Source organism: Mobula hypostoma, chromosome 1, assembly GCF_963921235.1.
Source record: "Mobula hypostoma chromosome 1, sMobHyp1.1, whole genome shotgun sequence".
NCBI classification, from domain to species: Eukaryota; Metazoa; Chordata; class Chondrichthyes; order Myliobatiformes; family Myliobatidae; genus Mobula; species Mobula hypostoma.
This window is the reverse complement of record NC_086097.1, coordinates 70,887,413-70,913,461: the sequence shown is the minus strand read 5'-3', so window position 1 is coordinate 70,913,461 and position 26,049 is coordinate 70,887,413. Positions and strand designations below refer to the sequence as shown.

The 26,049-nt window shown below is 39.5% G+C and overlaps 1 protein-coding gene across 5 annotated transcripts in view; it reads right to left on the bottom strand.

Moving 5' to 3' along the window:
- Positions 1-26,049, bottom strand: part of prkd1 (protein kinase D1) — a 359,632-nt gene that overhangs the window by 145,366 nt on the left and 188,217 nt on the right. For all 5 annotated transcript variants that reach the window (XR_010018301.1, XM_063050558.1, XM_063050565.1 and 2 more), the window contains one exon: positions 25,761-25,921. Coding sequence is in view for 4 of the 5 variants with exons in the window: in XM_063050558.1 (XP_062906628.1) it covers positions 25,761-25,921 (161 nt within the window). In the remaining variant the exon portion in view is untranslated. The remainder of the gene's footprint in view (positions 1-25,760; positions 25,922-26,049) is intronic.

Genomic DNA, 26,049 nt, shown 5'->3' with positions numbered 1-26,049 from the left:
ACCATGGACACATACACAGAACACAAGAGTCGGGACCCCTTCTTGGGTACAGGACATAGGGCCGGGACTCACACACAGAACAGAGAGCTGGAACCCCTCCTTGGGTACAGGACATAGGGCCAGGACTCACACACAGAACAGAGAGCTGGAACCCCTCCTTGGGTACAGGACATAGGGCCGGGACTCATGACCTCTGTGGGGCAACGGCAAGACGGCCTGACTTACGCCCCGGAACCTAGGACAAGACAAGACAGAACATGACACCCTGCGGGGCAACGGCAAGACGGCCTGACCTACCCCGCGGAGGCGAGGACAAGACAAGACAAGACCAACACGAATGAACACCAGACAGTGCCTAGCTAGCTCCAGTGATGGAACTAGACCGAAGTGCAGGCGGAGGTTGCAGACGAGGGCTAGAGGTGAGAGGGGCAGAGAAGGGATTCAGTCAAGGGGGTAGGACAGGAATCACAGACCGCCAGGGCCAGGACTAGACTCAGAACTGGAGGACTTGACATGGTACTTGAATGCCGCCAGAGCCAGGACTTGGACATTGTACTTGAATGCTGCCAGGGACAGGACTTGGACAGCGCCGGAGCCAGGATGTGGACGTGATACTTGGACGCCGCCGGAGCCAGGACGTGGACATGGTACTTGGACGCCGCCGGAGCCAGGACGTGGACGTGATACTTGGACGCCGCCGGAGCCAGGACGTGGACGTGGTACTTGGACGGCGCCAGAGCCAGGACCTAGACGTGGTACTTGGATGCCGCTGGAGCCAGGACGTGGACGTGGTACTCGGATGCCGCCGGAGCCAGGACGTGGACGTGGTGCTTGGAACCTCTGAGTAGTGCCCAGCTCTCGACTCGGCCCGGGAACAGTAGACAGCGGCTCATGATTCTCTCCGGCGGGTTAACTGACGGACCCACCTTGAAGAGGAAACTTTGCAGGCTCGCTTCGGCGAGGTAACTGGACAGGGTTGCTCCAGTGAGGAAAGGCGAATTACCGGCACTCGCTTCGGGCGGAGACAAGGCTTGGTCCGGCCAGATGACATTGGCACGCCGTGACTTTGCAGATTTTGCAGATGCTCCCGCGCTGAACGGCTGAAAGCCGGAGACTATAAACTACCGGTTCAGCCGAGTGTTAATTGCCTCTAATCACCAAAGTCGAGGGACACGGGAAAACAGGGAATCAACGGTTCGGATCGTAACATAAACAAACCAAATTTAAAGGGACCCCAATCCGGACCATGACAGGTAAACCTTTGTAACTAATTTCCTTTTGTATTTTTAATACTGTATTTTTGATATACGAGAGCTGAATCTCTTGTTTGGGTATTGTTTAGTCTAGGTTGGAATATAAATAACCTGGAAACTATTTGGAATGATTACCAGGTTTTTGGGGAGTTGTCAGTAGTTTGTAGATGCTGACTTTCTATTGGTCAGTTTTCTTTCTTTGGGAGGTGGGCGGGGTTATGGTCTATTCCCTAGAAGCTGTTAGCGAATTTTTAGCCAACTTATTGCTTAGTTACCATTTCTCAAGGTTTATGGTTTGGTTTTTAACTTACATTTTAACCCTTCCTTTAAACAATATTAAAAATGGACCAAAGGGGGGGCGTCACGTGATGACATGGGATTGAGACGTGTAAATCCAGCTCTCCGTAAAAAATCAGCAAAGTACCATTTAAACAAAGTAAAGTTAAAAAATACTTTCCGAAAACTACTTATAAACTTCGTAAGACTACTCTACGATATGCCTCGTAAACCGCAACGTAAACAACAGAAGAAGTCTGTTGTTGTGAAGTCGCCGCGAGATGGGAAGAAAAGGACCTACTACAGCGATGGAGCCTCGGATTCAGGTTGGATCTCCTTCGGAGGAGACATATTTTATGTCTGGCATAGAAGAACAGGGAGCAATGGCGGCGGTAGCGGACTCTCGGAAGAAGATGCCGGAAATGCGCATGCGCAAAGAAGTAAGCATACGCAAATCTACACAACTTAAACTATAAGAACCGACGGCCACTGCAACTGAAAGTGACTCAGAGTCAGAATTGGATTCCGCAGAGAATACAGATGATGAAGAAGAGGAAGAAGAACTGGAAGAGACTGGAAGTAAAGGAGACGACGGAGACATAAGAGAGGCTTTATTACAATTAATGGCTGAACTAAGAAAATTAAGAACAGAGCTTAGAGACGTGAAGATGTGCTATGATAAAGCTATGAAAAGACAGGATAAAATGGATAAGAAACTTCAGAAGATGGAAAGAACAATGGAGCATATTAACGATAGAGTGGAAAAAACAGAAAATGATGTGCTTGTCTGGAACACGGAAAGAAATCGACTCTTGGAGAAAGTGGATGTGTTGGAAAATTTTAGTAGACGTAATAATATTAAAACTGTTGGTCTTAAAGAAGGTATAGAGGGAGATAATCCAATAGAATTTTTTCAAAGATGGATCCCGAAAACCTTGCAAATGAAAGAGGAAGACCGATCAATTGAAATTGAGCGGGTACATAGAGCTCTAAGACCAAAACCACAAGATGACCAATATCCACGATCAACTTTAATAAAATTCTTAAGATTTCAAGACAAAGAAAGGATTCTACAGGCAGCTGCCCAAGCTGCCAAGAAGAGAAAAGGGCCACTGATGATAGAAGGGAAGAAAATTTGTTTCTACCCTGACATAAGTTATGAACTTTTGAAGAGAAGAAAGAAATTTAATCCAGTGCAAAAAGCCCTATGGGATCACGGTTATCAATTTATATTGCATTATCCTGCAACCTTGAAGATTTTTTTGAATGGTGGAGGAAAAAAGATTTTTTGACGATTACCGGAAAGCAGAGGAGTTTGTGCGAGATTCTTTGAATATTCACCAGATACAAGAACAAACCCAGGGGAGTGAGATGGATTGAAGATGAAGACTGGATCAAAGAATAGGCCTGTTGGATTTTTAGGTGGATGAATATATAAATATATTATTAATTATATGAGGGAGGGGAAGAAAGGTTAAAATTTGAGGAATACTAGCTGGGAATAATGACATTAATTTCTTTTTTATATATATACAATTTTTTGTTACCGGGGAGCTGGAAGAAACACTAACGAATCGCTACATTATTCATGTGTGCAAACGTAGCAATAGCCACGACCTGCAAAATGGAGGATGGTAGTGTTGTGTATCTTTTCATTCACAACATTAGTGGGGGGGTATTTTGTTTTTTCTTTTTTTGTATCTCATCTATTTTTTTTTCTTTTTGCCTGGATGATTGGGAGGGAAACACATAGCAACATGGTGAAGTTCAAAGAGATTCCCCAGGGAACTAAGAGAGTTGAGAAGCTAAGTAATGTTTTAGATATGCTAAAGATCTTGGTTCCTTGGGGAAAGTAACAAATATATATTAAATATATTTTTAATCCCATGGAGCATGTGGAAACCTTCCAATATTCCGGCGGTTCTTCTTTTTTTTTCTTTTCTCTTTAGGTAGTAGTATATATCGGGGGGGAGGGTAGATTTTTTTTCTCTTGTATTTACTTTGAAAACTCAATAAAAATTATATTAAAAAAATGGACCAAACTACTACTTTACTCAGTTTTAACGTGAAAGGGTTAACGTAATAAGATTTTTGCTTATATTAAGAAATTTAAGGTCTCTATTATTTTTTTACAAGAAACTCACATACGCTAATGTGATAATCTACGGTTTTTTAGCCGTTGGAATGGACTTTGTTTTCACTCTTCTTTTCAGGCCAAATCTAGAGGAGTTTCGATTCTTATAGATAATACACTTTCCTTTGTCCAACATAAAGTAGTGTCTGATACTAATGCACGTTTTGTTATAGTCTCAGGAAAACTAGATAATAAAATAGTATTTGGCACTGTGTATGCCCCAAATGTAGATGACCCAAAATTCTTTGAATGCTTTTTTTCATTTTTACCAGATCTGAATCTTTATTCTTTGGTGATGGAAGGAGATTTTAACTGTTGGCTAGACCCAATCTTAGACCAATCAGCTTCTAAACCAGCGGCTCTTAATAAATCAACTTTGTTTATTCAATCCTTTTTATTAAAGTGAGGTATAGTTGATGTTTGGTGTTTCTTACATCCATTAGATAGGGAATATTCATTTTTTCCCATGTTCATCACACATATTCCAGGATTGATTTTTTTTATCGATAGTCAAGTAATCTCATCAGTTCATTCCTGTGAATATCAAGAGATTGCTGTTTCAGACCATGCTCCTATATTTTTATCTTTAAAACTCCCTGGTCTTCTTCAAGCCAACAGATTCTGGCATCTTAATACAACTTTGTTATCTGATAAGGAATTTTAAAAATTTCTAGAGAAGCATATTATTTTTTTTTGAGGAGAATAAACAGGAAGAGACTTCTAATCTTATTGTATGGGATACCCTCAAGGCCTATATTAGAGGACAAATTATTTCTTATACTGCGAGTGTTAAGAACAAAGGTAATAAAGGAAGAATTGAATTAGCCAATCAATTAAAACAATTAGATCAAAAATATGCTATAGCTCCAGACCCTGTTCTATATAAAAGATGTGTTGAAGTTAAAACTAAAGTTGATCTTCTGTTAACATATCCAATTGAAATTCAACTTCTTTTTTTTACCATGCCCATGGTCTGCTCTTTATCAAATTATGGTACTGCTTTGCACTGCTGTAACTATATGTTATAATTATGTGGTTCTGTCAGTGTTAGTCTTTGGTTTGTCCTGTTTTTCTGTGATATCACTCTGGAGGAACATTGTAACATTTCTTAATGCATGCATGCTTTTCTAAATGACAATAAACGAGGACTAAGGGTCCTCATAATCTAATCTAATCTAATAAAACTCAATTTTACATTCACAGAGATAAATCAGGCTAAGTATTGGTCAACCAATTAAAAACTTCTGTAGTTACACGACAAATTAAAGAAATTTGCAAAACTAATGGTGATAGAACAAATGATTACTCTGAAATAAATGATACCTTTAGAGAATTCTATTCTATACTTTATAGTTCTGACTCCCCTACAGAAAATACTTTAATGAACAATTTTTTAGATCAATTAAATATCCCTGCACTTTCCGCAGATAATTGCAAACAGATGGATCAACCCATTTATTATGAGGAAATTGCCGAGGCAATATGTTCATTACACTCGGGGAAGGCTCCGGGTCCAGATGGATTTTCTGGAGAATTTTATAAGGCTTTTTCTTCATTAATTATACCGCAGTTACACTTAGTCCTGTTGGATTCTTTCAAATTGGGTAGTTTGCCTCAATCTTTTTATGAAGCTTCTATTTTGCTTATCCTAAAAAAGAACAAGGATCAGCTGAATGCACTTCATATAGGTCAATTTCATTACTTGATGTCGATACTAAAATTCTTTCTAAAGTTCTGGCTCATAGGATTGAAAATATTTTACCTTCTATTATTTCTGATGATCGGACTGGATTTATTAAAAACCGATATTCCCATTTTAATATACGCCGTGTATTAAATGTTATTTACTCTCCTTCTCAGGAAATATCGGAATGTGTAATATCCTTAGATGCTAAGAAGGCCTTCGATCGGGTTGAATGGAATTATTTATTTAAAGCCTTAGAAAAAATTAATTTTGGACCAGATTTTATTCAATGGATTAAATTACTTCATTTATCTCCTTCTGCTCGAGTTCTTACTAATTTTCAAAATTCCAAACCATTTAAACTTCACCAGGGAACTAGACAAGGCTGTCTGTTGAGTGCCTTGCTTTTTGATTTAGCTTTAGAACCCCTTGCTACTGCTTTTCGAGAATCTAATGATACCTGTGTTATTTTAAGAAGAGATATCATCCACAAAATCTCACTTTACGCTGATGATATACTGCTTTTTATCTCGAATGTTGAGATTTTGTTACCTTATGTACTTCCTTTACTTTCCCGTTTTAGCCAGTTTTCAGGATATAAATTGAACCTACATAAGAGTGAGTTATTTCCTTTAAATAATTTGGTACCAATTAATACTAATCCTCCTTTTAAAATTGTAAGGAATGAAATTACTTATTTGGGTGTAACAATCACTAACAATTATAAACACCTGTTTAAAGAAAACTTCCTTACTTTATTGAATCATGTAAAAAAGATATTATTAAATTGGTCATCTCTTTCAATATTGTTGATTGGACAAATTAATTCTATTAAAATGAATATTCTATCTAAATTTATATATCTTTTTCAGGCTTTACCCATTTTTATTCCTAAATCCTTTTTTGACTCTCCTGAATCTATTTTATCCTCATATATATGGAAAAATAAACATCCTCGTAAATAAAGTTCATCTTCAAAAACCTAAAAAGTCTGGAGGATTAGCCTTACCTAATTTTAGGCTTTATTACTGGGCAATTAATATATGATATCTTACATTTTGGATATATTATATTAATCGCGTAGACTGTCCAGTATGGGTTTCTTTAGAAGCTAATTCTGTTAATAAATTTTCTATTATTTCTCTTCTTGGATCCTCACTTCATTTATTTGTAAGTAAACTAACTGATAATTTAATAGTTAAACATACCCTGAGGATTTGGATACAATTTAGAAAACATTTTGGTTTATTGAGATTTTCCCTTTCTAGTCTCATTTGTTTTAATTTTTTAAACCCTCCATGACTGATTTAGTTTTTAAAGAATGGGACAGGTTGGGTATTAAATGTTTTTGGGATCTGTTGGAGGAAATCTTTTTTCATTTGAACAATTGTCAGCTAAATATGGCCTATCCAAAACTCACTTTCTTAGATATCTACAAATTAGAGACTTTCTAAGATCTCAATTATGCACATTTCTTATAAGCTCAGATAAGATCTTACTAGATGTAATTTTTAATTTGACACCTTTTTATAATGCTTCAATATCTAATATTTATGGTATATTACTGGAGACGAGGAATGCTCCTTTAGACAAAATTAAGACTCTCTGGGAACAAGACTTACAGACATAAGTATCTGAGGAAACGTGGAACAAATTTTTTTAAATTGGTTAATACGTTATCACTATGTGCTCGCCATTCCTTCATACAATTTAAGGTGGTACATAGAGTCCGTATGACTAAAGATAAGCTATCTCAATTTTATTCGGATATATCTCCCTACTGTGACAGATGCAATAATGGAGAAGCTTCATTAATTCATATGTTTTGTACTTGTCCATGTCTTGAAAAATATTGGAAGTTTTTCATACTTTTTCTTTACTTTTCAAAGTCAATTTTAAGCCTAATCCTCTGACGGCCCTATATTTATATTTATATATTGTTGCAGGACAAGATATCAAGTTGAAGACATCAGATTTACATATTTTGGCCTTTAGCTCTCTTATAGCTAGGAGGGCGCCTTTGTTTAAATGGAAAAACGTTTCTCCTCTCGCTCATTGTCAATGGTTATGCGACGTTTATGTCATGCTTAGACTTAGGGAAGATTCGCTGTTCAATTTCTGTATCTTGTCAAGACTTTCAAACATTGTGGGGACCCTTTCTGAATTATTTTTAAAACTTTCAAAAACCTCAATTCATTGTTTAAATTCAGATGTTGGCTATTATTAATTTTTATTATACGCGAAGGTATTTTACCTTTTTTTTTCCTTAATAAACAGCTTCGGTCTTGGTAGGGGTTAGATTCTTCTTTTTGTAATAAAGTAGTATATTTCAATATAACTTTGACTAACCTACATGAATACAGGGTAATGAGATTGTTATTATGAATAGATTTAATGTAATTGGTAGTTGTTTTTTTCGACCTTTATATATACTTTCTTGTACTCTGTATTCTTCTATGTAGAAACTAATAAAAATATTGAAAAAGAAAAGTAGAGGCCTTAGATTCCCCCGCTCCCAACTATTCTGCGGGCGAATGTACAGTCCATGGAAAAAAAAACTGAAGCCCACTGAGCAAAATTACAGCATCAGAAGGGCATTGAGGACTGCTGTGTACTTTGCTTCTCGGAAACATGGCTGACCTCCACTATATCGAAAGCAGCACTGCAGCCCGAGGGCTTCACTATCCACCAAAAAGACAGGACAGGTAATTCTTTTAAAGTTAGAGGAGGTGGCGTATGCTTTATGATTAACTCATTGTGGTGCACAGACTTGGCGGTTCAGACTTGGAGTTTTTCACCTTCATCCTGGTAGTGGTGTACATTGCACCCCAGGCCAACATTGCCTGGCACCGGAGGAACTGAGCACCATGATCAGCAGTCACGAAACAGTGCACACTGATTCCTTCCCTATTATTTTGGGGGATTTTAACCAGGCCAGCTTGAAGAAGTCTCTGAACAACTACCACCAACATATCACCTGTGGAACCAGAGGGCCTAACACACTTGACCACTGTTATACCACCATCAAGAATGTTTACCATGCCAAAGGCAGAGACTAAAGATCATAGCGCCAGTGGTGAGGATGAAGAAGATATGGTCAAGAGAGGCAGAGGAGTGCTCACAGGACTACGTTGAGTCAGTGGATTGGACAATATTCAGGGATTCATCTTTGAATCTGAATGAATACGCCACATTTGTCACTGACTTCATCAAGACCTGTGTGAATGAGAGTCTGCCTTTGAGAATATACCGGACATATCCAAACCAAAAGCCACAGATGAACCAGTAGATTCATAGTCTGCTGAGTGTTAGATCTGTGGCATCAACACTGGTGATCCAGAGCTATACAAGAAGTCCAGGTACAACCTACAGGAAGGCTATTTTAAGAGTGAAAAAAAAAATTCTGATTGAAGTTAGAGATGGAATCAGATCATGTCAGCTCTGACAGGGTTTGCAGGCCTTTATTTCCTACAAGATGAAACCTAACATTATGAGTGGCTGTAATGTTTCACAGATGAGCTCAATGCCTTTTATGCATGCTTTGAAAGGGTGAATCCCTGCAGCATCTGGTTACTCCATGATCTCTGTCTCAGAAGTCAACACCAGGTCATCTTTCAAGACACTGAATCCTTGTTAGGCATCAAGGCCTGATGGTATACCTGGTAGGGCACTGAAAACCTGTGCCTACCCTCTGGTGAGAGCATGCATGGACATCTTCAGTTTCTCACTGCTGCAGTCAGAGGTTCCCGTCTGCATCAAAAGGGCGACAATTATACCAATGCCCAAGAAGAGCAGTGCGAAATTTGCATCAACAAATAATCAATTAGTTGCATTCACATCTATAGTACTTTGATGAAGAGCTTTGAGAGGTTTGTCGTGGCCAGAATCAACACTTGCCTAAGCAAGGAGCTGGATCCTCTGCCAATTGCCTATTGCCACAATAGATTAGATTAGATTCAACTTTATTGTTATTGTGCCGAGTACAGAAACAAAGCCAATGAAATGAAGTTAGCATCTAACCAGAAATGCAAAGAATAGTGTTATTTACAAATAACTGCAAATAAAAAGTACTACAGCACACAAATATAAAAGTACTGAGACAGTACAATATGGGTGCAATACTGCTTAGCGCTGTGATGTAAGGTTCAGCAGGGTCACAGCCTCAGGGAAGAAACTCTTCCTGTGCCTGCTGATGCAGGAGCGGAGGCTCCTGTAGCACCTACTGGATGGGAAAAGAGTAAAAAGTCCATGGTTAGGGTGAGATGCATCCTTGATAATGCTTTTCGCCCTGCCCAGGTAGATGTTCTCTATGGTGCGCAATTGGGTGCCGATAATCCGCTGGGCAGTTTTCACCACACGCTGGAGTGCTTTGCAGTTCGATACGGGACAATTGCCATACCACACTGAGATGCAGTTGGTGAATATGCTCTCAATGGTACAGTGGTAAAAGTCTGTCAGTATCCTGGGACAGAGGTGAGCTTTCTTCATGCTCCGCAGGAAATAAAGGCGCTGTTGTGCCTTTTTGATCAGGATGGAGGAGTTCAGGGACCAGGTGAGATCCTCGGAAATGTGGACACCAAAGCTTGATACACGCTCCACTACAGCTCCGTTGATGTAGATGGGGACGTGAGCGTGGCTCCTAGCATGCTTGAAGTCCACAGTGATCTCCTTACTCTTCTGCGTATTAAGGGCCTGGGTGTTAAGGGCCAGGTTGTTGTCGGCACACCACGCGGCCAGGTGCTGGACCTCGTCCCTGTAGGCTGTCTCGTTATCCCCTACAGTGGATGTAATCTTACTGGCTATCCAATCAGCCTTCGATCACCTAGACAATAGTAATATCTATGTCAGGCTGCTGTTTATTCACTACAGCTCAGCGTTCAACACAATCAATCAACAAGCTCTAAAAACCTCTGTACCTCCCTCTGCAACTCGATCCTTGACTTCCTCATTGGGAGACCACAGTCAGTATGGATTGGAAATAACATCTCCTCATTGACAATCAACACTGGTGCACCTCAAGGATGTGTGCTTAGCCCACTGCTCTACTCTCTCTGCACCCACAACTGTGTGGTTAGGCACAGCTCAAGCACCTTCTATAAATTTACCAATGGCACAACCAATATTGGCAGAATTTTAGGTGGTGACATCGAGGTGTACAGGAGTGAGAAGATCAGCTGGTTGTACTCAACATCAGTAAGACCAAGGAACTGACTATGGACTTCAGGAACGGCATGTCCTCAGGGAAAGGGTGAGCAATTTTGAGCCCCTAGGTGTCGACATCTCTAAAGATCTATCTGATGCATAACATATTGATGTAATTACAACGAAGACAACAGCGGCTATATTTCATTAGGAGTTTGAAGAAACTTGGTATGTCAACAAAGACTCTCACAAATTTCTACAGATGTACCGTTGAGAGCATTCAGACACGTTACCTTACCATCTGACATGGGGGGGGGCACTGCACAGGATCAGAGAAGTCTGCAAGCAGTTGTAAACCCAGCCAGCTCTATCCTGGGCTCCCAGCATTTGTGTAAACATAATGCAGACATTGAGAAATTAATGAAAAGTAGTGGTGTTGCTAATAGTGAGCAGGGCACTTGGGCTGTTGAATGTTACTGGTCAGCTGGAAAGTTGGGCAGGGCAGTGGCAGATGGAATTTAATTCTGATATGTATGAGATGATGCATGTTTTAGGATGGGGATCCAGTAAGGATAGGACTTAGCAGGTTCTGAGGGAGTTTTGAGGAACAATAATTTACAAGTGCAAAGGTTTGTGAAGGTGGCAGCATAGGTAGATAGGGTAGCTGGTGTGCGGATTGCAATCTGAAACACAATCTGGGGGCAGATGCTCTCATTGTATTTAAGCAGCACCCGCACTAGCTCTTGAATTGCCAATGCTTGACAGGCTGTAGTGAACAGTTTTAGTATGTTAAAAGTCAAGCCACTCTACTTGAGTTAGAGGAGAATTGGTGTGCCACCAAAGGCACTCACAAGATGTACCGTGGAGAGCATTCTAACTGGTTACATCACCATCTGGTACGGAAAGACCACTGCACAGGATCGGGAAAAGCTGGGGAAAATTGTAAACTCTGCCGGTTCCATCACGGGTACTAGCCCAGCCAACATCCACGACATCTTTAAAAGGAGATGGCTCAAAAAAGGCGGCATCCGTCATTAAGGACCCCCAGCACCAAGGACATGCCCTCTTCTATTTGCTACCATCAAGGAGGAAGTAGAGGATCCTGAACACACACACCCAACATTTCAGGAACAGCTTCTTCCATTGCACCATCAGATTTCTGAATGGATAACAAACCCATGTGCTCTACCTCACTATTCATTCTCCTCTCTCTTTGCACTACATATTTATATATAATATATATATTTATAAATTATATACACACACACACACACACACACATAGTATATTATTGTAATTTATATTGTTTTATTATTATGCATTACAAGGCACTACTGCTGTAAAACAACACATTTCATGACATAGGCCTTTGATATCAAACCTGATTCTGAACTTTCCAAGGTGTCTCTCATTTTAGATATGTAACTTAATGGAAGCACTGTCAGACTCAAAATATTGAAATAATTTATGTCATTGTAATCATTGAAATTGTACTGAACTACCTGATATTACTAGTGATCGTAAGGTTATAAGAATGTGAAGTACTTTGAGTCTGGGAGACTCTGCCATGATCTCCAGAAGAATGCCTGCGTGTCATTATTGTTACGTTTTGCAGCTCCAAACCACAAAACTAATTGAAAGATAAAGACAGAGCCAGGCATAACTTGTGCACTCTTTATTACTTTTAGTGCGGCTCGCACATGATGGTAAGATGGCATGTGACATACATAAGCTATTCATGTACTTCATACATATAATGTAACGCATTATGTAAACAATACAGAATGTTTAACCAAACAATATATTTACAAGATTACTCTTGAAATATTAAATACACACCTCTCTGCTTTGTATAAACTCCAATTCAATATAGAATCTATCTCAACTTATGTAATACAACAGTATACCATATAATACAACTAGTACATAGACATACACAGCATAGTAGATTTTAAATTGTCCCATTCAGACCTAAAGATACCCCTCCTGATATTGGGTTTGAAGAGATCCAAGCGTGAGTGCATGGGCTGACCCAGGAACGGCATAGCTGGTGAGATGTTAGTGATGGAATGTGCTGCATTGCGATGTGCAAGGAGGAAATTGGCAAGATTCTGATTCAGTCACTGCAGTATGTTCTGCTGACATTGCTTGCAGTCTGTTCTTTAGATTCTGGATGCAGTTTTCCATCAAGCCATTTGTAGCTGGTTGGGATGATGCCGATGTAATGTGCCTTATTCCATTCATTTTTCCTGAGAGACTGAAACTGTTCTGGAACAAACTGTGGTCAATTATCACTGACAAGGTGTTCTGGAGCACTGGTCCTTGAGAAAAGGCTTCTCAACCCATCAACAGTGTGTGAGGCTGTAGTAGAGGCCACTTTGTAGCTGCATCCACAACTACCAAAATGTTTGTGCTCATGAGCGATCTGGCAAAATCTACCTGAATCCTTTGCCAGGGCAATGCAGGGCATTCCCAGGGATGTACAGGCACTACTCTTGGCATCTTCTGGATGTGTTAGCATCCTGAACAGTGCATGGCGTGCTGCTTGATCTGCTGATCTATCCCAAACCATTAGACAAAGCTTCAAGCCAACACTTTAATTTAGACCACGCCCAGGTGACTGGCACTTAGCGCCTCCAACACTTTAGCTCTCAGCATGGATGGTACAAGAACTCACAATCCCTATATAAGGCAATCTCCAATGAGGGCAAGTTCATCCTGGTGCTGGTAAAAATGAGGGAACTGGAGTTTCAGCTGTAAATTCCAGCCATTTTGGGTGGCCATGAAGACCTGAGACAATGCGGTGTCTTCTCTGCTTTCCCCTTGGATCATCTCTGCCATTATAGGAGGCTTTCAATTTTCATTAGGGAGAATACATCAAGGAGTGTCTTTTTTGTTAATTTTTTTAAAGTATTTCCCTTTCCAAGGGTAAACAGGATAATCCATCAGTATTTCCATTTTCAGTCGTCATCTTGAATTCGATCTTGTAATTGTGTCCTCCAAGAAACAGAGCCCACCTCTGCATTGGTACTACTGCTGGTAGTGGAACACCTTTCTGTGGATTGAAACTGGACGCTAGTAGTTGATGGTCAGTTGAGAGGGTGAACTCTCTCCCATACAAGTACTGGTTGGAATGTTTTCCACCCCAAACCAGACTCAAGGCCTCTCTGGCAACCTGTGTGTATTTTTCTCTGCAGCGGTAAGGGAACACGCTGCAAAGCCCATGGCGGGGGGGGGGGAGCGTGATCACTTCCATCACTCGTAACATGTGATAGGTCTGCACCTATACCATAAGGTAAGCTCTGCCAATGTCAATATAATGTGTGAATACAGTGTCTGAAGTCATCATTTCCTTTTCCTTTTTGACAACCATCTCACACTGCTTTGTCCATTGCCATTTGTCCCCTTTCTCTAGTAATGAATTCAAGGTATAGAGAACAGTAGCCAGGTTTAGCAGGAAGTTGTTATAATAACAGGCAAATTCTAAAAAAGACCACAACTGTGACATCTCCTTCGGCCTTGGGGATTCCATTACTGCTTGAATTTTCTCAGCACACTTGTGTAATACTTGTGAGTCAATGGTATGAGCACAGTAAGTGATGCTTTGTTTAAAGAATTCACACTTGTTGCGTCATGCTTTGAGCCCATAATCTTCCACACTTTAACAATGTCTTGAGATTTTGGAGATGTTCCTTGCCATCCTTACTGGTAACAATGATGTTTTCCAGGTAACACTGAGCGCCTGGGCAGCCTGGCAGCACCTGGTCCATAGTTATCTGCCGGAGTGCAGGTGTCACAAGATCACAAGACAAAGGAGCTGAAGTAGGCCATTCGGCCCATCTTCTGCAGGTGCAGATGCTACTCCAAAAATAAGCCTGTTATAGTGAGTGTTTATGGTGAAATACACTTTGAACGTTTCTTTCATCTCCACCTGTAGGTAGGCCTCAGCTAAGTCTACATTGATGAAGTGTTTTCCTCCACAAAGATATCCTTTATCCTAGACAGAGGATATTGATCTAGTTTCAGTACTGGGTTGATGGTGACCTTAATATCACCACAGATCCTGACAGACCCGTTCTTCTAGGCTATTAGGACAACTGGCATTGCCCATGGGCTCCAGTCAACCTTGGAAAGAATACCTTCAGCCTCTGTGCGATCCAGCTCACTGGGTACTTTATCAAGGATGGTATAAGAAATCGGATGGACTTTGTAAAACTTGGGTGTGCTATTTTCTTTTAACACCATTTTACCCTCGATGCGATTGAGTTTTCTAATGCTATTCTTCAACACCGCTATCGCATAATTCAGTGCCTTTCACAATTCAGTTTCAGTCGACTCTATTGCATGGAATGTGGCATGCAAATGGTAGATGGATCTCCTTATCAAGTTGTAGTTGTCTCAGTCAACGACAGCCCCTCAATGCTGGCTCTCCTGTTTTTACCAAGCACAAGCCCAATAAGGCTTGTTGGTTGTTGTATTTCATTGTAATGAATGTTAATCCCATGGGTGTTATCTTTTCTCCAATATAAGTTCTTAGTTGGGTATCTGTGGGCTTCATTCAGTATCTTTGAAATGCAGTTCAAATTCATTTTGTGGAATAACCATAATAGCCAAGCGAATGTCTAATTCCATTTTAATTAATTTGCCATTCACTTCTGGTTTAAGCCATATTGCTTGTCTGTTGTTAGTTTTCACATTATAAATTTCAAGGCTGCATAATCCTGTGTCACTCCCAAAGTTATCAGACTTTTCATCAACAGCATGCAGATCAGTGCTCTTCTTGAAACTGCAACTTGACTTTTTATTGGTTTCTCTTCCCTGTGCAGTTCATTTATTTTTGTCTGCCTAACATGCTCTTAGTATGTATTCTACTTCGTTGCAATTTCTGCAAGTTTCATCTTTAAATTCCCATTGGCCTGTTGTATCTGAAACCCTGCCACAACAATAAAACGAACTGTTCGGCAAGGCTAGCTTCTGTTTAGACATTACAATTTTGTTCACACTCACTTGTATTCCTGACTGCCACTCAATTGCATCTGTCTGCTGTTTCCATTGACACAGTGGTTTAAACTGCTCTCTTAAACGAACAATGATTTTGGTTCTAAACCTTTCTTGTTGCTCCTGTTATGTTTTGTAATTCCAAAAGATAAAAAAACTAACTGACAGAAAAACATGGAGCTGGTGATAACTCATGTACTCTAATTTTTACTTGTAGCAAGGCACACATATATGGCGTGGTGGCGTGATGTATGACGTATATATAAGATACTCAAAAGCTCTTGACATTCCACGTTTGAAGAATATATCTGACCACATGCTGTTTAAACAAAATAAAATTCAAAACATGGAAAATCTGATAAATGTGATTTGAGAAAAATGGCTGTGAGTTTATCTGTCTTCAAAAAGGATTATTCAAATTTTCTATACTTCGTTCAAATTAATTATATATATCATCAGGATCAGTACATTTTGGCCCAATTAAGCATCTGCCCCAATTAGCTGAAGTTTCATGGAAATAGTTAAAAATATATAAAAAAGAGAAACTACCATTCAATTGAGCAATAAATTATGTATTTAAAGGAAATACAAAACAAATTAGACCACTACAAATACCACTATGGTAACATAAAACTGTGTATTGGCTCTTAATAGTTATTGACAGAGGAATTCATCCAGTGTATGCTGCCGTGTTCTTTTGATTGAATGTAAATGAAAAAATTAGTGCACACACCTAGTGCAGATAATGGAATACCTTCATACAATGCTTTCGGCAATGGAACCTTCCAAATCTGTATTCTCATTGTAACATTCAAGATGATTGTCGATACCTTCAAATTCTTCGTTGTTCTAATGGCTATGCAAGTGCATGTGACAGTTAAGGGGCAATGTGTCCCAGATAAACAAAGGGAATCCTAGCTATTTTCTCAATTAGTTTTTGTTCTTTAAGAGTTATCCCAAAGACGTGGCTGCCCCAATTCACCAATTGTCCAATTAACTAGAATCCACTGTTTAGATATAGGTTATATAGAGATATAGAGAAAATTGAGATAGACATTTATATATACACAATTACTTACCTGATGTTAAAATGAGGCAATCACGGTATTAATTAACATTATTATTTCATCAACATTGCTTTAATTAATTTTTACAGTTGAGTGACAAAGACTTGGCTAATATTAGTGTTTAAGTGATACCTGGGGTGATGCTAGCACTTCAGTGATACTCATTGGAATAACATCAATATTTCAGTCATCGTTATTTAGTTATCATTATTACTTTAGTGACAACCATTGGAGCTAATGCTAGTATTTCAGCAACACTGAATGTGCTGGTGTTAGTATTTCTGTAACACCTTTGAGATAAAAATATCTTAATAACATCCATTGGGGTGATATTTCAAAGAGACGTATTCAGTTAATGTCAGCAGTTTGGTGGGCTAATGGTTATATCCCTATGGCACCCTGTGTGCTAATGACACGGTGGGCTATTAACAGCTCTATGATAACTCCACATTAAAAAGGTTAGTGTCGATTTTACTGACATTGAGCCAATGTTGTATTTCAGTTAAATTTGCACAATTAGCGCTCCAGCAGAATTTAATAGAGAAATAATATTTCAATAAAATTCTTTCAGCTTATTCAGAAGGCTTCCAAAAAGGCCGCATATAAAAGATTAGTATGCAAAGCTGAGACACATGGGACAGACGCCGATATGGATAGAGAGGTATGCAGGAAACAAAGAGTAGGAGAAAACATGTTTTTTTTTCTCCTTGGCAGACAGTGACAAGTGGGGTAACACAGAGATAGGTACTGATTCCAGATATTCACAATATATATTAATTATTTAGATGAGGGAATGAAATACAATTCCTAATTATATGGGACAGTGAACTATCACATTGTGTACCTGTTATGCTTGGAGTATTTCTTATACATGAGGAGTATAAGATATGCAAGAAAACAGAAGAGGGAAACCAGGAGGGCTAACGGAGGGCATCAGGTTGTTCTCCTTCAAGGTGAAAGAGAATCCCAAGGACTTCTATAGATATATTAAAAGGAAAAGGTAGCAAGGGAGAAAATTAGTCCACTTGAAGATCAGCACGGTCATTTATTCATGCAGCAGAAAGAGATGCGTGAGTCCTTAAATGAATTTCTTGTATCTGTATTTACTCTGGAGAGAGACACAGGATATATTAAAAACTGATCAACAGAAAAAGGAGAAGGTTCTATGGTCTGATGAAACCAAAATTGAGCTTTTTGACCATCAGACTAAACACTATAATTGGCATAAGTCAAGCACTGCACATCATCAAAAACACACCATCCCTATCATGAAGCATGGTGATGGCTGCATCATATTGTGGTGATGCTTCACTGCAGCAGACATGGAAGTCTTGTGAAGGTAGATGATAAAATAAATGCAGCAAAATACAGGGAAATCCTGGAGGAAAACCTGATGCAATCTGCAAGGGAACTGCAACTTGGCAGCAGATTTGTTTTCCAGCAAGACAATGACCCCAAACATAAAATCAAAGCTACACTGGAATGGCCTAAAAACAAAAAAGTTAATGTCCTGTAGTGGCCAAGTTAAGAGTCCAGACTTCAATCCATTTGAGAATTTGTAGCTGGACTTGAAAAGGGGTCCACTGGGGAAGGCACTCATGGTCCCCATGCAACCTGACAGAGCTTGAGCAGTTTTGTAAAGAAGAATGGGGAAAAATTGCAGTGTGCAGATGTATAAAGCTGATAGAGACATATCCACACAGACTCAAGGCTGTCATTGCTGCCAAATGTACATCTACTAAATACTGACTTGAAGGGGGAGAATACTTATGCAATCAGTTTGTGGTTTATATTTGTAATCAATATAGACCAATTTGTAGAAATTTGTTGCACTTTGACACAATTCAACTTAAAGGCAGCCACAAAAACGAAGAAACTCAAAAGAATCCATTGAAAAAATAGACTGGCCAACACCCATTATGCAGAGAGAAAAAAAAATAAATCATGCAAACAACAATTGCAAGCAAATAGCATTCTGAACTGAAGTCCACAATGGGAGTCCGTCAACAGACCCTTAGTTCAGTGCAGAGCCGAGCAGCAACCTGAACCGGCCCGACACTTGCCTTGGGCCCCAGTGCCAGACTTTTTCAATCAGGCCTGGCACTTAAAGTGGTGTCCAGACATTGGGTTCCATCCCTTCGATATGCTCTGGGGCCTGGATCCCGCCACCTCGACTTAGCCTATACCCAACCTTTCCGAGTCAGCCCAGCGCTTAACTTAATCAAACTTCGGGCCCCCTGCCTCACCTCGGTTCTGCCACATCGAATTGCCTCCAAGTGCAAAGGGAAGCTGCAGGCTATTATTTGCCATAATCATTTACCAGAAAAAGTGTGATTAACAAAGAAGTTAGTTGTTTTCCTTGCTTTATTGGCCACCAGCCACAAGTCACTGAGATTCACCAGTGCCAATTAAACTGGAATCGTTAGAATTGAAATGATTGTGAGGGATTTTGTTTTGGAGATACAGTGCAGAGTAGGCCCTTCCAACCCTTTGAGCCACACTACTAAGCAACCCCCAACTTAACCCTAGCCTGATCACAGACAATTTATAATAACCTATTGACCGGTAATTAATTCTGAACTCTGACTCCCTGAGTTGTAACAGCATCGCGCTAACTGCTGTGCCACTGTGGTGCCGACAAAACTCACAGGAGTGGAAAAATTAGGAGAGTCGAGGACCAGGAATCAGTCAAAGGATAAGCTATAAGCCATACCTGTCTGAGATGAAGAGAATGTCTTCTCCTCCAGGATGATGTAGAGTTAGTCACTCAATAAATTAAAAATGAGTTAAACGTTCTTCTTAGGGTTAGAGCGATCAAGTGGTAAGGTAAGAAAACGGGAGCGGGGTAGTGAATTTGTAACCACAAACATGAAAAAGTCTGCAGATGCTGGAAATCCAAAGCAAAATCACACAAAACGCTAGAGGAACTCAGCAAGCCAGGCAGCATCTCTGGAAAATAGTAAACAGTCCAATGGTCGACGTTTCGGGCCAAGAACTTAATGATTAATTATGATCATACTGGATGACAAAGCAAGTTCTGAAAAGCCAAATAACCTACTCCTGCTCCTGCAGTGTTTCTACTCTTGTACATCTCAATGAAATCAATTTAATTGATGTTATTACTTGAATGCTATTCATTGAGTTAATATTAGTGCTTGAGCAAAATGCATTGCGGTAACATTAGAAATTTTGTGACATTCACTAGGGTTAAGAAAATATTTGAACGTCATTCAGCTGAGATACTGGAGCTTCAATGGCACTTGTCACTTCAGTGACTGACTTGGTAATGTTTCTATTTATGTGAAAAAGACGTGTTTCAATGATTTCTCCTCAGTTAATGCTGGTCTTTCAGTGACATTCACAAAGGCATGCTCGTGTTTCGTTGAACTTCAGTTAAGGTTAGCACTTTAGTGCTGTGCATTAAACTAACAGAAGTGTGGTGACATTTAACCAGCTGACATATATACTTCAGAAATAACAGCTTGCATTGATATTGTACATTAACTTTACACAAGCTTCTACGCCACTTATAGGTGGAATAGGGCAACAACGAGAAGAAAGATAGATTAGGACTGCCGACTAAAAGCCTTATTGAAATAAGAGGACAGAAGGTGTGGGAGGGAGTTGTGGAGAGTGGACCTGTAACATTTGAAGATGCATCATTGTTGATGAGTGAGAGTGTAAACACATAATGAGCCACATGCACAGGGCCAGGGTGCGTGGAACAGAATACTAATCTGACAATGTCTGTGTTGGAGCGATCTGCAGGCAGGGCTATAGGACTATTTCAAAATTTTTAAGTAACTTAGAGGCACTGATTCCAATATAGCTCATGTATTGGTTATATACAAGCTGAAACTTGAATTCGATTGGCTGTGAATGGCCACATTCTGGACATTCATTCACAGTGTGAAACTTCTACACAATAGATTATCAGCTAGAAGGGAATTAAGTTCATTTTACAAATAGGTAAAGAAAGTACGGATTAGAATCTAAATAGCATGGGGATTGAGGGAGCAGGCTTGTACAAGAGGGAGTGAATGTTTTGTGAGGGTTACATCTCAGATTTGTATTAAATTCTTTGAGACCAATTGAGGAATTTCAAGTTCAGTGTCATCAAAATAATGTTCATCATGGAGGGAGATGCTGAGATACATCCTCGGATGCACTGGGACATATCACCAGTATTGTAACCTGGGGTCATCGAGAGTATCAGGTATTTCAATATCAGATACCTTCGCCCAGGCGACCCAGCCAGGGTCAATCAGGCTCCGACTTATATCCCAGCAGCATTTATTCATGGGTCACACCTCTTAAGCTACAGCCAGCAGGAGGCTCACTCAGCAGCCTCTGTAACGGTCCTGATGGCTCTTTTCTTTGCAGCCCCCAAATTGCCAAGGAGAGAGTAGACTCTACAGAGTGAGCAGCCAGCAGAACCTCTACATCCAACCTCTATAGGCTCACACTGCGCCCTCCACCCCTGTCTCTGACACAGTTCTACCACCTCCTTATAGTTAGCTTTCTTAACATTCAAACGCCTCCTCAATCCAGTCTTCCCAAGGCACTGTCAGTTCTACCATGACCACCTGCTTCGAGGTTTCTGACACAATGGCCATGTCCCTCAGTGATGATGATGATGTGATGACGTCGGAGAACTTTAACTGCTTGCCAAGATTGACTTTCAGCTGCCAGTCAAATGCTGTGGTGAGCAAGCCTGCTGGTGATCTGGGTTGAGGCTGTGTGGTTGGTCTCCAGTTCTGACAAAGGCTAAGGGCAGAGGTGCTTACTGTTGTCAATTATGGAGAAGGAGATATTTTCTGTACTGCCCTCAGTACCTGGTCATAAAATTCCTTTGTTTTATGTTGCTACAAGGGATGTCCCTTCCCTCACTGGAATTCAGGCCGGGAGTTTAACAGCAGATAAATAAAGTGAGAGGAGCTGAGCAGACAGAGTTATGGATGTGGCATTTATTTAATGGGTATCAATATTTCTGTGGCAATGATTGAGTTAATATAATTTCATTGGTATGCATCAGGAAATAGTGGCAGCCATTGTGTTAAGTTTAGTACTATGTTCAAATTCATTGGTTTTATAATATATCAGCTAATTTAAATTGGATAGCTGTTATATTTTAGTATTGACCATTTCTGTTTATTGGGGAGAACCTTCCAATGTTTTCCCTCCATTCATGTCTTGGAATGTGAAACATTTCACTTCACACTGAATGCCGGAACAGATGGAAAGTTTGAACAAAAATGTAAACGAGCCGTGTGTTGATCAAGGATACAAACAGTTCTAAGGTTTTGTTTCTTTCCTGTGATAACTGATAAAAATAAATGGCTAAGGAGATAACGGGGCAGTGTTTTGCTTTTGTTTTATAACAGAGCCACCCATATACACACAATAAATGTAGAACAAAGAGAAAAACAAAGCCAGGGATCATAACTGCAGCAAAAGAGGCAGAATGAGCTGAGATAAAGCAGGGAGATTTCTAAACCAAGGGTCTGTGAATGCATTATCAGGTATTCAGAATTATGGCTACAGATTACGACTAGGCCTCAATCACAAAGAATATCCACGATAATTCACTAAAAGTGAAATTCAGATCATTATCAATATTAAGAAATATTTTGTGTCTTTCAATGGGGAAAATTAAAATAATTTTCACTCGAGTTAATCAAGTTTTCAGCTTTCTCATCTTTTAAGCATTTTCACCATTTTAATGAATTGTAAAAGGAACACTTGTGTATATGTTCTTCATGAAAACAACATTCAAATGTCGTCAAGAACTATTTCCCAACCAGTGACAGATATCATGAATTATTTCCTGTTTAAATATCAGGACTTATTCATCATTGAGTCCTACACTAGTTAATACTGCAGAACTCAAATTATGCAGTGGTTCTTAAAAACTGAATAAATTGCAGTAAGAAAATAAACTGGGAGCTATGTCTCTAATTCCTATAGCAGAGAGAAAGATTCACAAGGATGGTTTGCAAATATATCTGTTATGTGCTGCTGGGCATCTGAAAATAGTGCAGCAATCCTGGGTCAAAGTAATAAAGATTTGGGTAATAAAGAATAAATTGTGCTTTTTGCCTTGCACAGGAGCAGCTGACACCAGATGACTATATGACTATAGACACATCTCAGATGACTATAGACAACCTACTCACTTGGCCTTCTGAAACCAACCTCATCAGAGAATCATGAAAATATATGTTTGTAAGTTTATTGATGTGTTAAAACTGCCTATTCCTATAAATAGAGGATTTTGAATTGCCTAACTTCTGAATAGACAGTTATAAGATTTGCACAGAATAGAAACTGTCCTTTCGGCCTACTGTATCTATGCCAACCCCCATGCCTATCTGAACTAATCCCACTTGCCGATATTAATTCCATATTCCTCCAGGTCCTGCTCATTCAAGCATCTGTTGAGATGTCTCTTAAATGTTGTTACTCTTCCTGCTTCCACCACCTTCTCTCAGCTCATGGCAGATACCAACTTATGCCTTCTAGGTTTTAGACACTCCAGCCATGGGAAACAGACACTGACCATTTACCTGATCTGTGCTTCTTATAATTTTCTTTACTTCTATCATGTCACCTCTTCATCTTCTTCACTCCAAGGAAAATAAACCTAGCTCTAGAGTTATCCCTCCTGATAACTCAAGCCTTCCAATCCAGATAACATCCTTATGAATTGATCCAGCACTTACTCTAGTTTAATCATGTCGTATCTACAGTGCAGTGAGAAAACTGCACACCATACTCCAAGTGTGGCCCAAACAACATTTTGTACAACTGTGACATGATGTCCCATCATTTGTACCCATTATCATGGCTGATGGAGACAACTATACCATTACATCTTCCTCACTACATTGTCTACCCAATGTAGTGGAAATTATGTACTTGTATCCTAATGTTTAACAATGCTCCAAGGCCTTGCCATTTACTGTGACTGTCCTGCCCTGGTTTATCATGTCCTGCCCTTTCCCAAAAAGCATCTCTAAATTCTTATCCAAGTTAATTTCCAGCTACTAATCCCTTGTCTACTTTCCCAGTTCATCTATAACCTTTTGTATCCTTGACAACCTTCCTCATGGTCCACCACATGAACATTTCTGGTGTCATCTGCAAACTACTAATTATGCCACCTACATTCTTATCCAAATCATTCATATAAATGACAAACAGGGGACCCATCATCAGACTCTGCGGGCACAGGCGTCCAATCTAAAAGACAACTCTCCGTGACCACCGTCTGCCTTTTACTACCAAGCCAATTTTATATCTAGTTAACTAATTCAGCCTGGATACCACATGTTCCTGGGGATTAAGGATATCTTGCTTCCACATCAGTTTAATGGATCCTGTGGCGACAGATGAAACTACTGTAAGAACTGGTGTCTACATCACAGATAGGGCAGGTGGAAGATGACAGCAAATAGGCAGGAAGTCTGTGAGCTGCAATAAAGTAACAATCTACTGGCAGAACTCAGTGAGTTGACCATCATCTGTGGAGAGAGATGGATTGTCAAAATTTCAGGTTACGATTATGAATTAGGATCCCACTCCTTTCCTCCAGCATTTGCTATTCCTCAATTGATCTGATTTTAGCTCCAAATTCCAGAATCTGCAGTTCCTTGTGTCCCTAGTTTGCAGTTTTGCTGATCTGCTCCTCCCACCATTTACCTTTCTTTCTTTTTCAATCTTTTTATTAATTGCAAAGTATAGAAACAAAACATAGCAATAATACAAATAGTAGGAGAAATATTGTTACACTTAGGAAAAGTAATTGTAAAATCAAATAGTGTAAGTTAACAAAGCTCCCAATCATGTAGAACTGGCAACGGATAATACAAATAAAAAAAACTGAAAAAAAAATCATGAAAAAGAAAAAAAAACAAAACCAAAAAAAAAACAAACCCCATCCCCAAAGAAAAACAGAATTAATCAACTAAACTAAAAGACTTGGGCAAAACTAACAACTTAAAAATGGAAAAGAAGAAAACCTCAGCGTCGACGACTCCATTCTCCTCCAACAACAGTACAGAGAGATAAAACAAGTTTGGAAATGATCAAATTCCCACCATTTGCCTAAGATCTCTGTGTGCTACTGATGTACAAATCTGAGGTTCTCTACATCATCTCAAATGCTCTTTCTCTACTTTCAGCAGTTACTGGCAAGAGAGGCTCAAGAGTCTGTGAGGATGTTTCTTTTTTAGTCATAAAGGTTTTGAGCCCATCTTTGATCATTTTTCGTCTATCCATTTAGTAATCTCTTTCCACAAAAGTCTCTGATTCAGAAATCTTGTTTACAGCATATGAACGATGTGTTCTACCCAGCAGATAATATAATACAGGGCACGCTGGCCTGGAAGATGACAACAATTTTGATTCACTTATACTTCATGTGAATCTGGCAGACTTTGCAGAGACAGCATTAGCGGTACCTTTCCAGTGTCTGAGATGCATGCTAAATGTATTCCAGGTAAAAAAGGGCTGGGGTCATTCTTGCTTTGTAGACCAGGAGATTTGCACTGGTCATCTGGATACTCGAACAGCCTTTACATACAAAGGTTGTTTCCTCAGGAGAAATGTAAAATCTTACATACTTGGAACACCATGCACAAGTATTAAGCATGTTTAAGTATCTAGTTGAGAATATTAACATTTGTTGAAATTAACAGTTATCCAAATAAAAAGCAACTGACACAATTATTGAGATACATCAACCATGCTATTCATTGCTTTCTATGAAATAAAACATCACAGGCAGCTCTTGCTTATTAAATTTCAGATGTTTACTTCACTAAAACACTTAATTCTCTCATTTTTTTCTCCCTTTGGAAGGGATGAAGTGATTAGAACACCCCAGTGTTGCAGCTGTTATTTCTACATTAATCGGCCGCTGAGGATAATGCTTGAACAAATCATTACGACGAACATAAATTGTCAACAGTGTGTAATCATAGTGTGCAATTTAATAAATGTTAAAAATTACATTGCTAACTAAATCAACAGACTTTGATTATTCTATATCAGCAGTCCTTTGGTAGGCTTCCTGTTATAAATGGGATTACAGCATTACATAGGATTTATGGTACATTTTATATCTGTGCTTCCTTTCAGTTAAAGCTAAGTAGAGTGTTAGATTTATATTCTAATGATATGTAAAGTTCCTTAAGAGAACCTACCAGTGACATCTCATCTGGTGTATTCGGCGACAGATCATTAGAGGTGGACCGTGAGGTGCCTAATCCTGTTAGTGAAACATTGGAAAGGCGTCTTTTGCGCACACCACTACAATTGTTGGGGATTTTGAATGCACATCTCTTGTGATAGTTGAGACCACATCCTGCAAATAATTAAATTCAAAGATGCATTCAGCAATAGAAATAGGTTTATTCTTTCTTTAAAACTTCTTTTTTTTAAACACAAAATCTTGGTTCTTGAATTCTATGAAAATGAGCAGCACTGACTGAA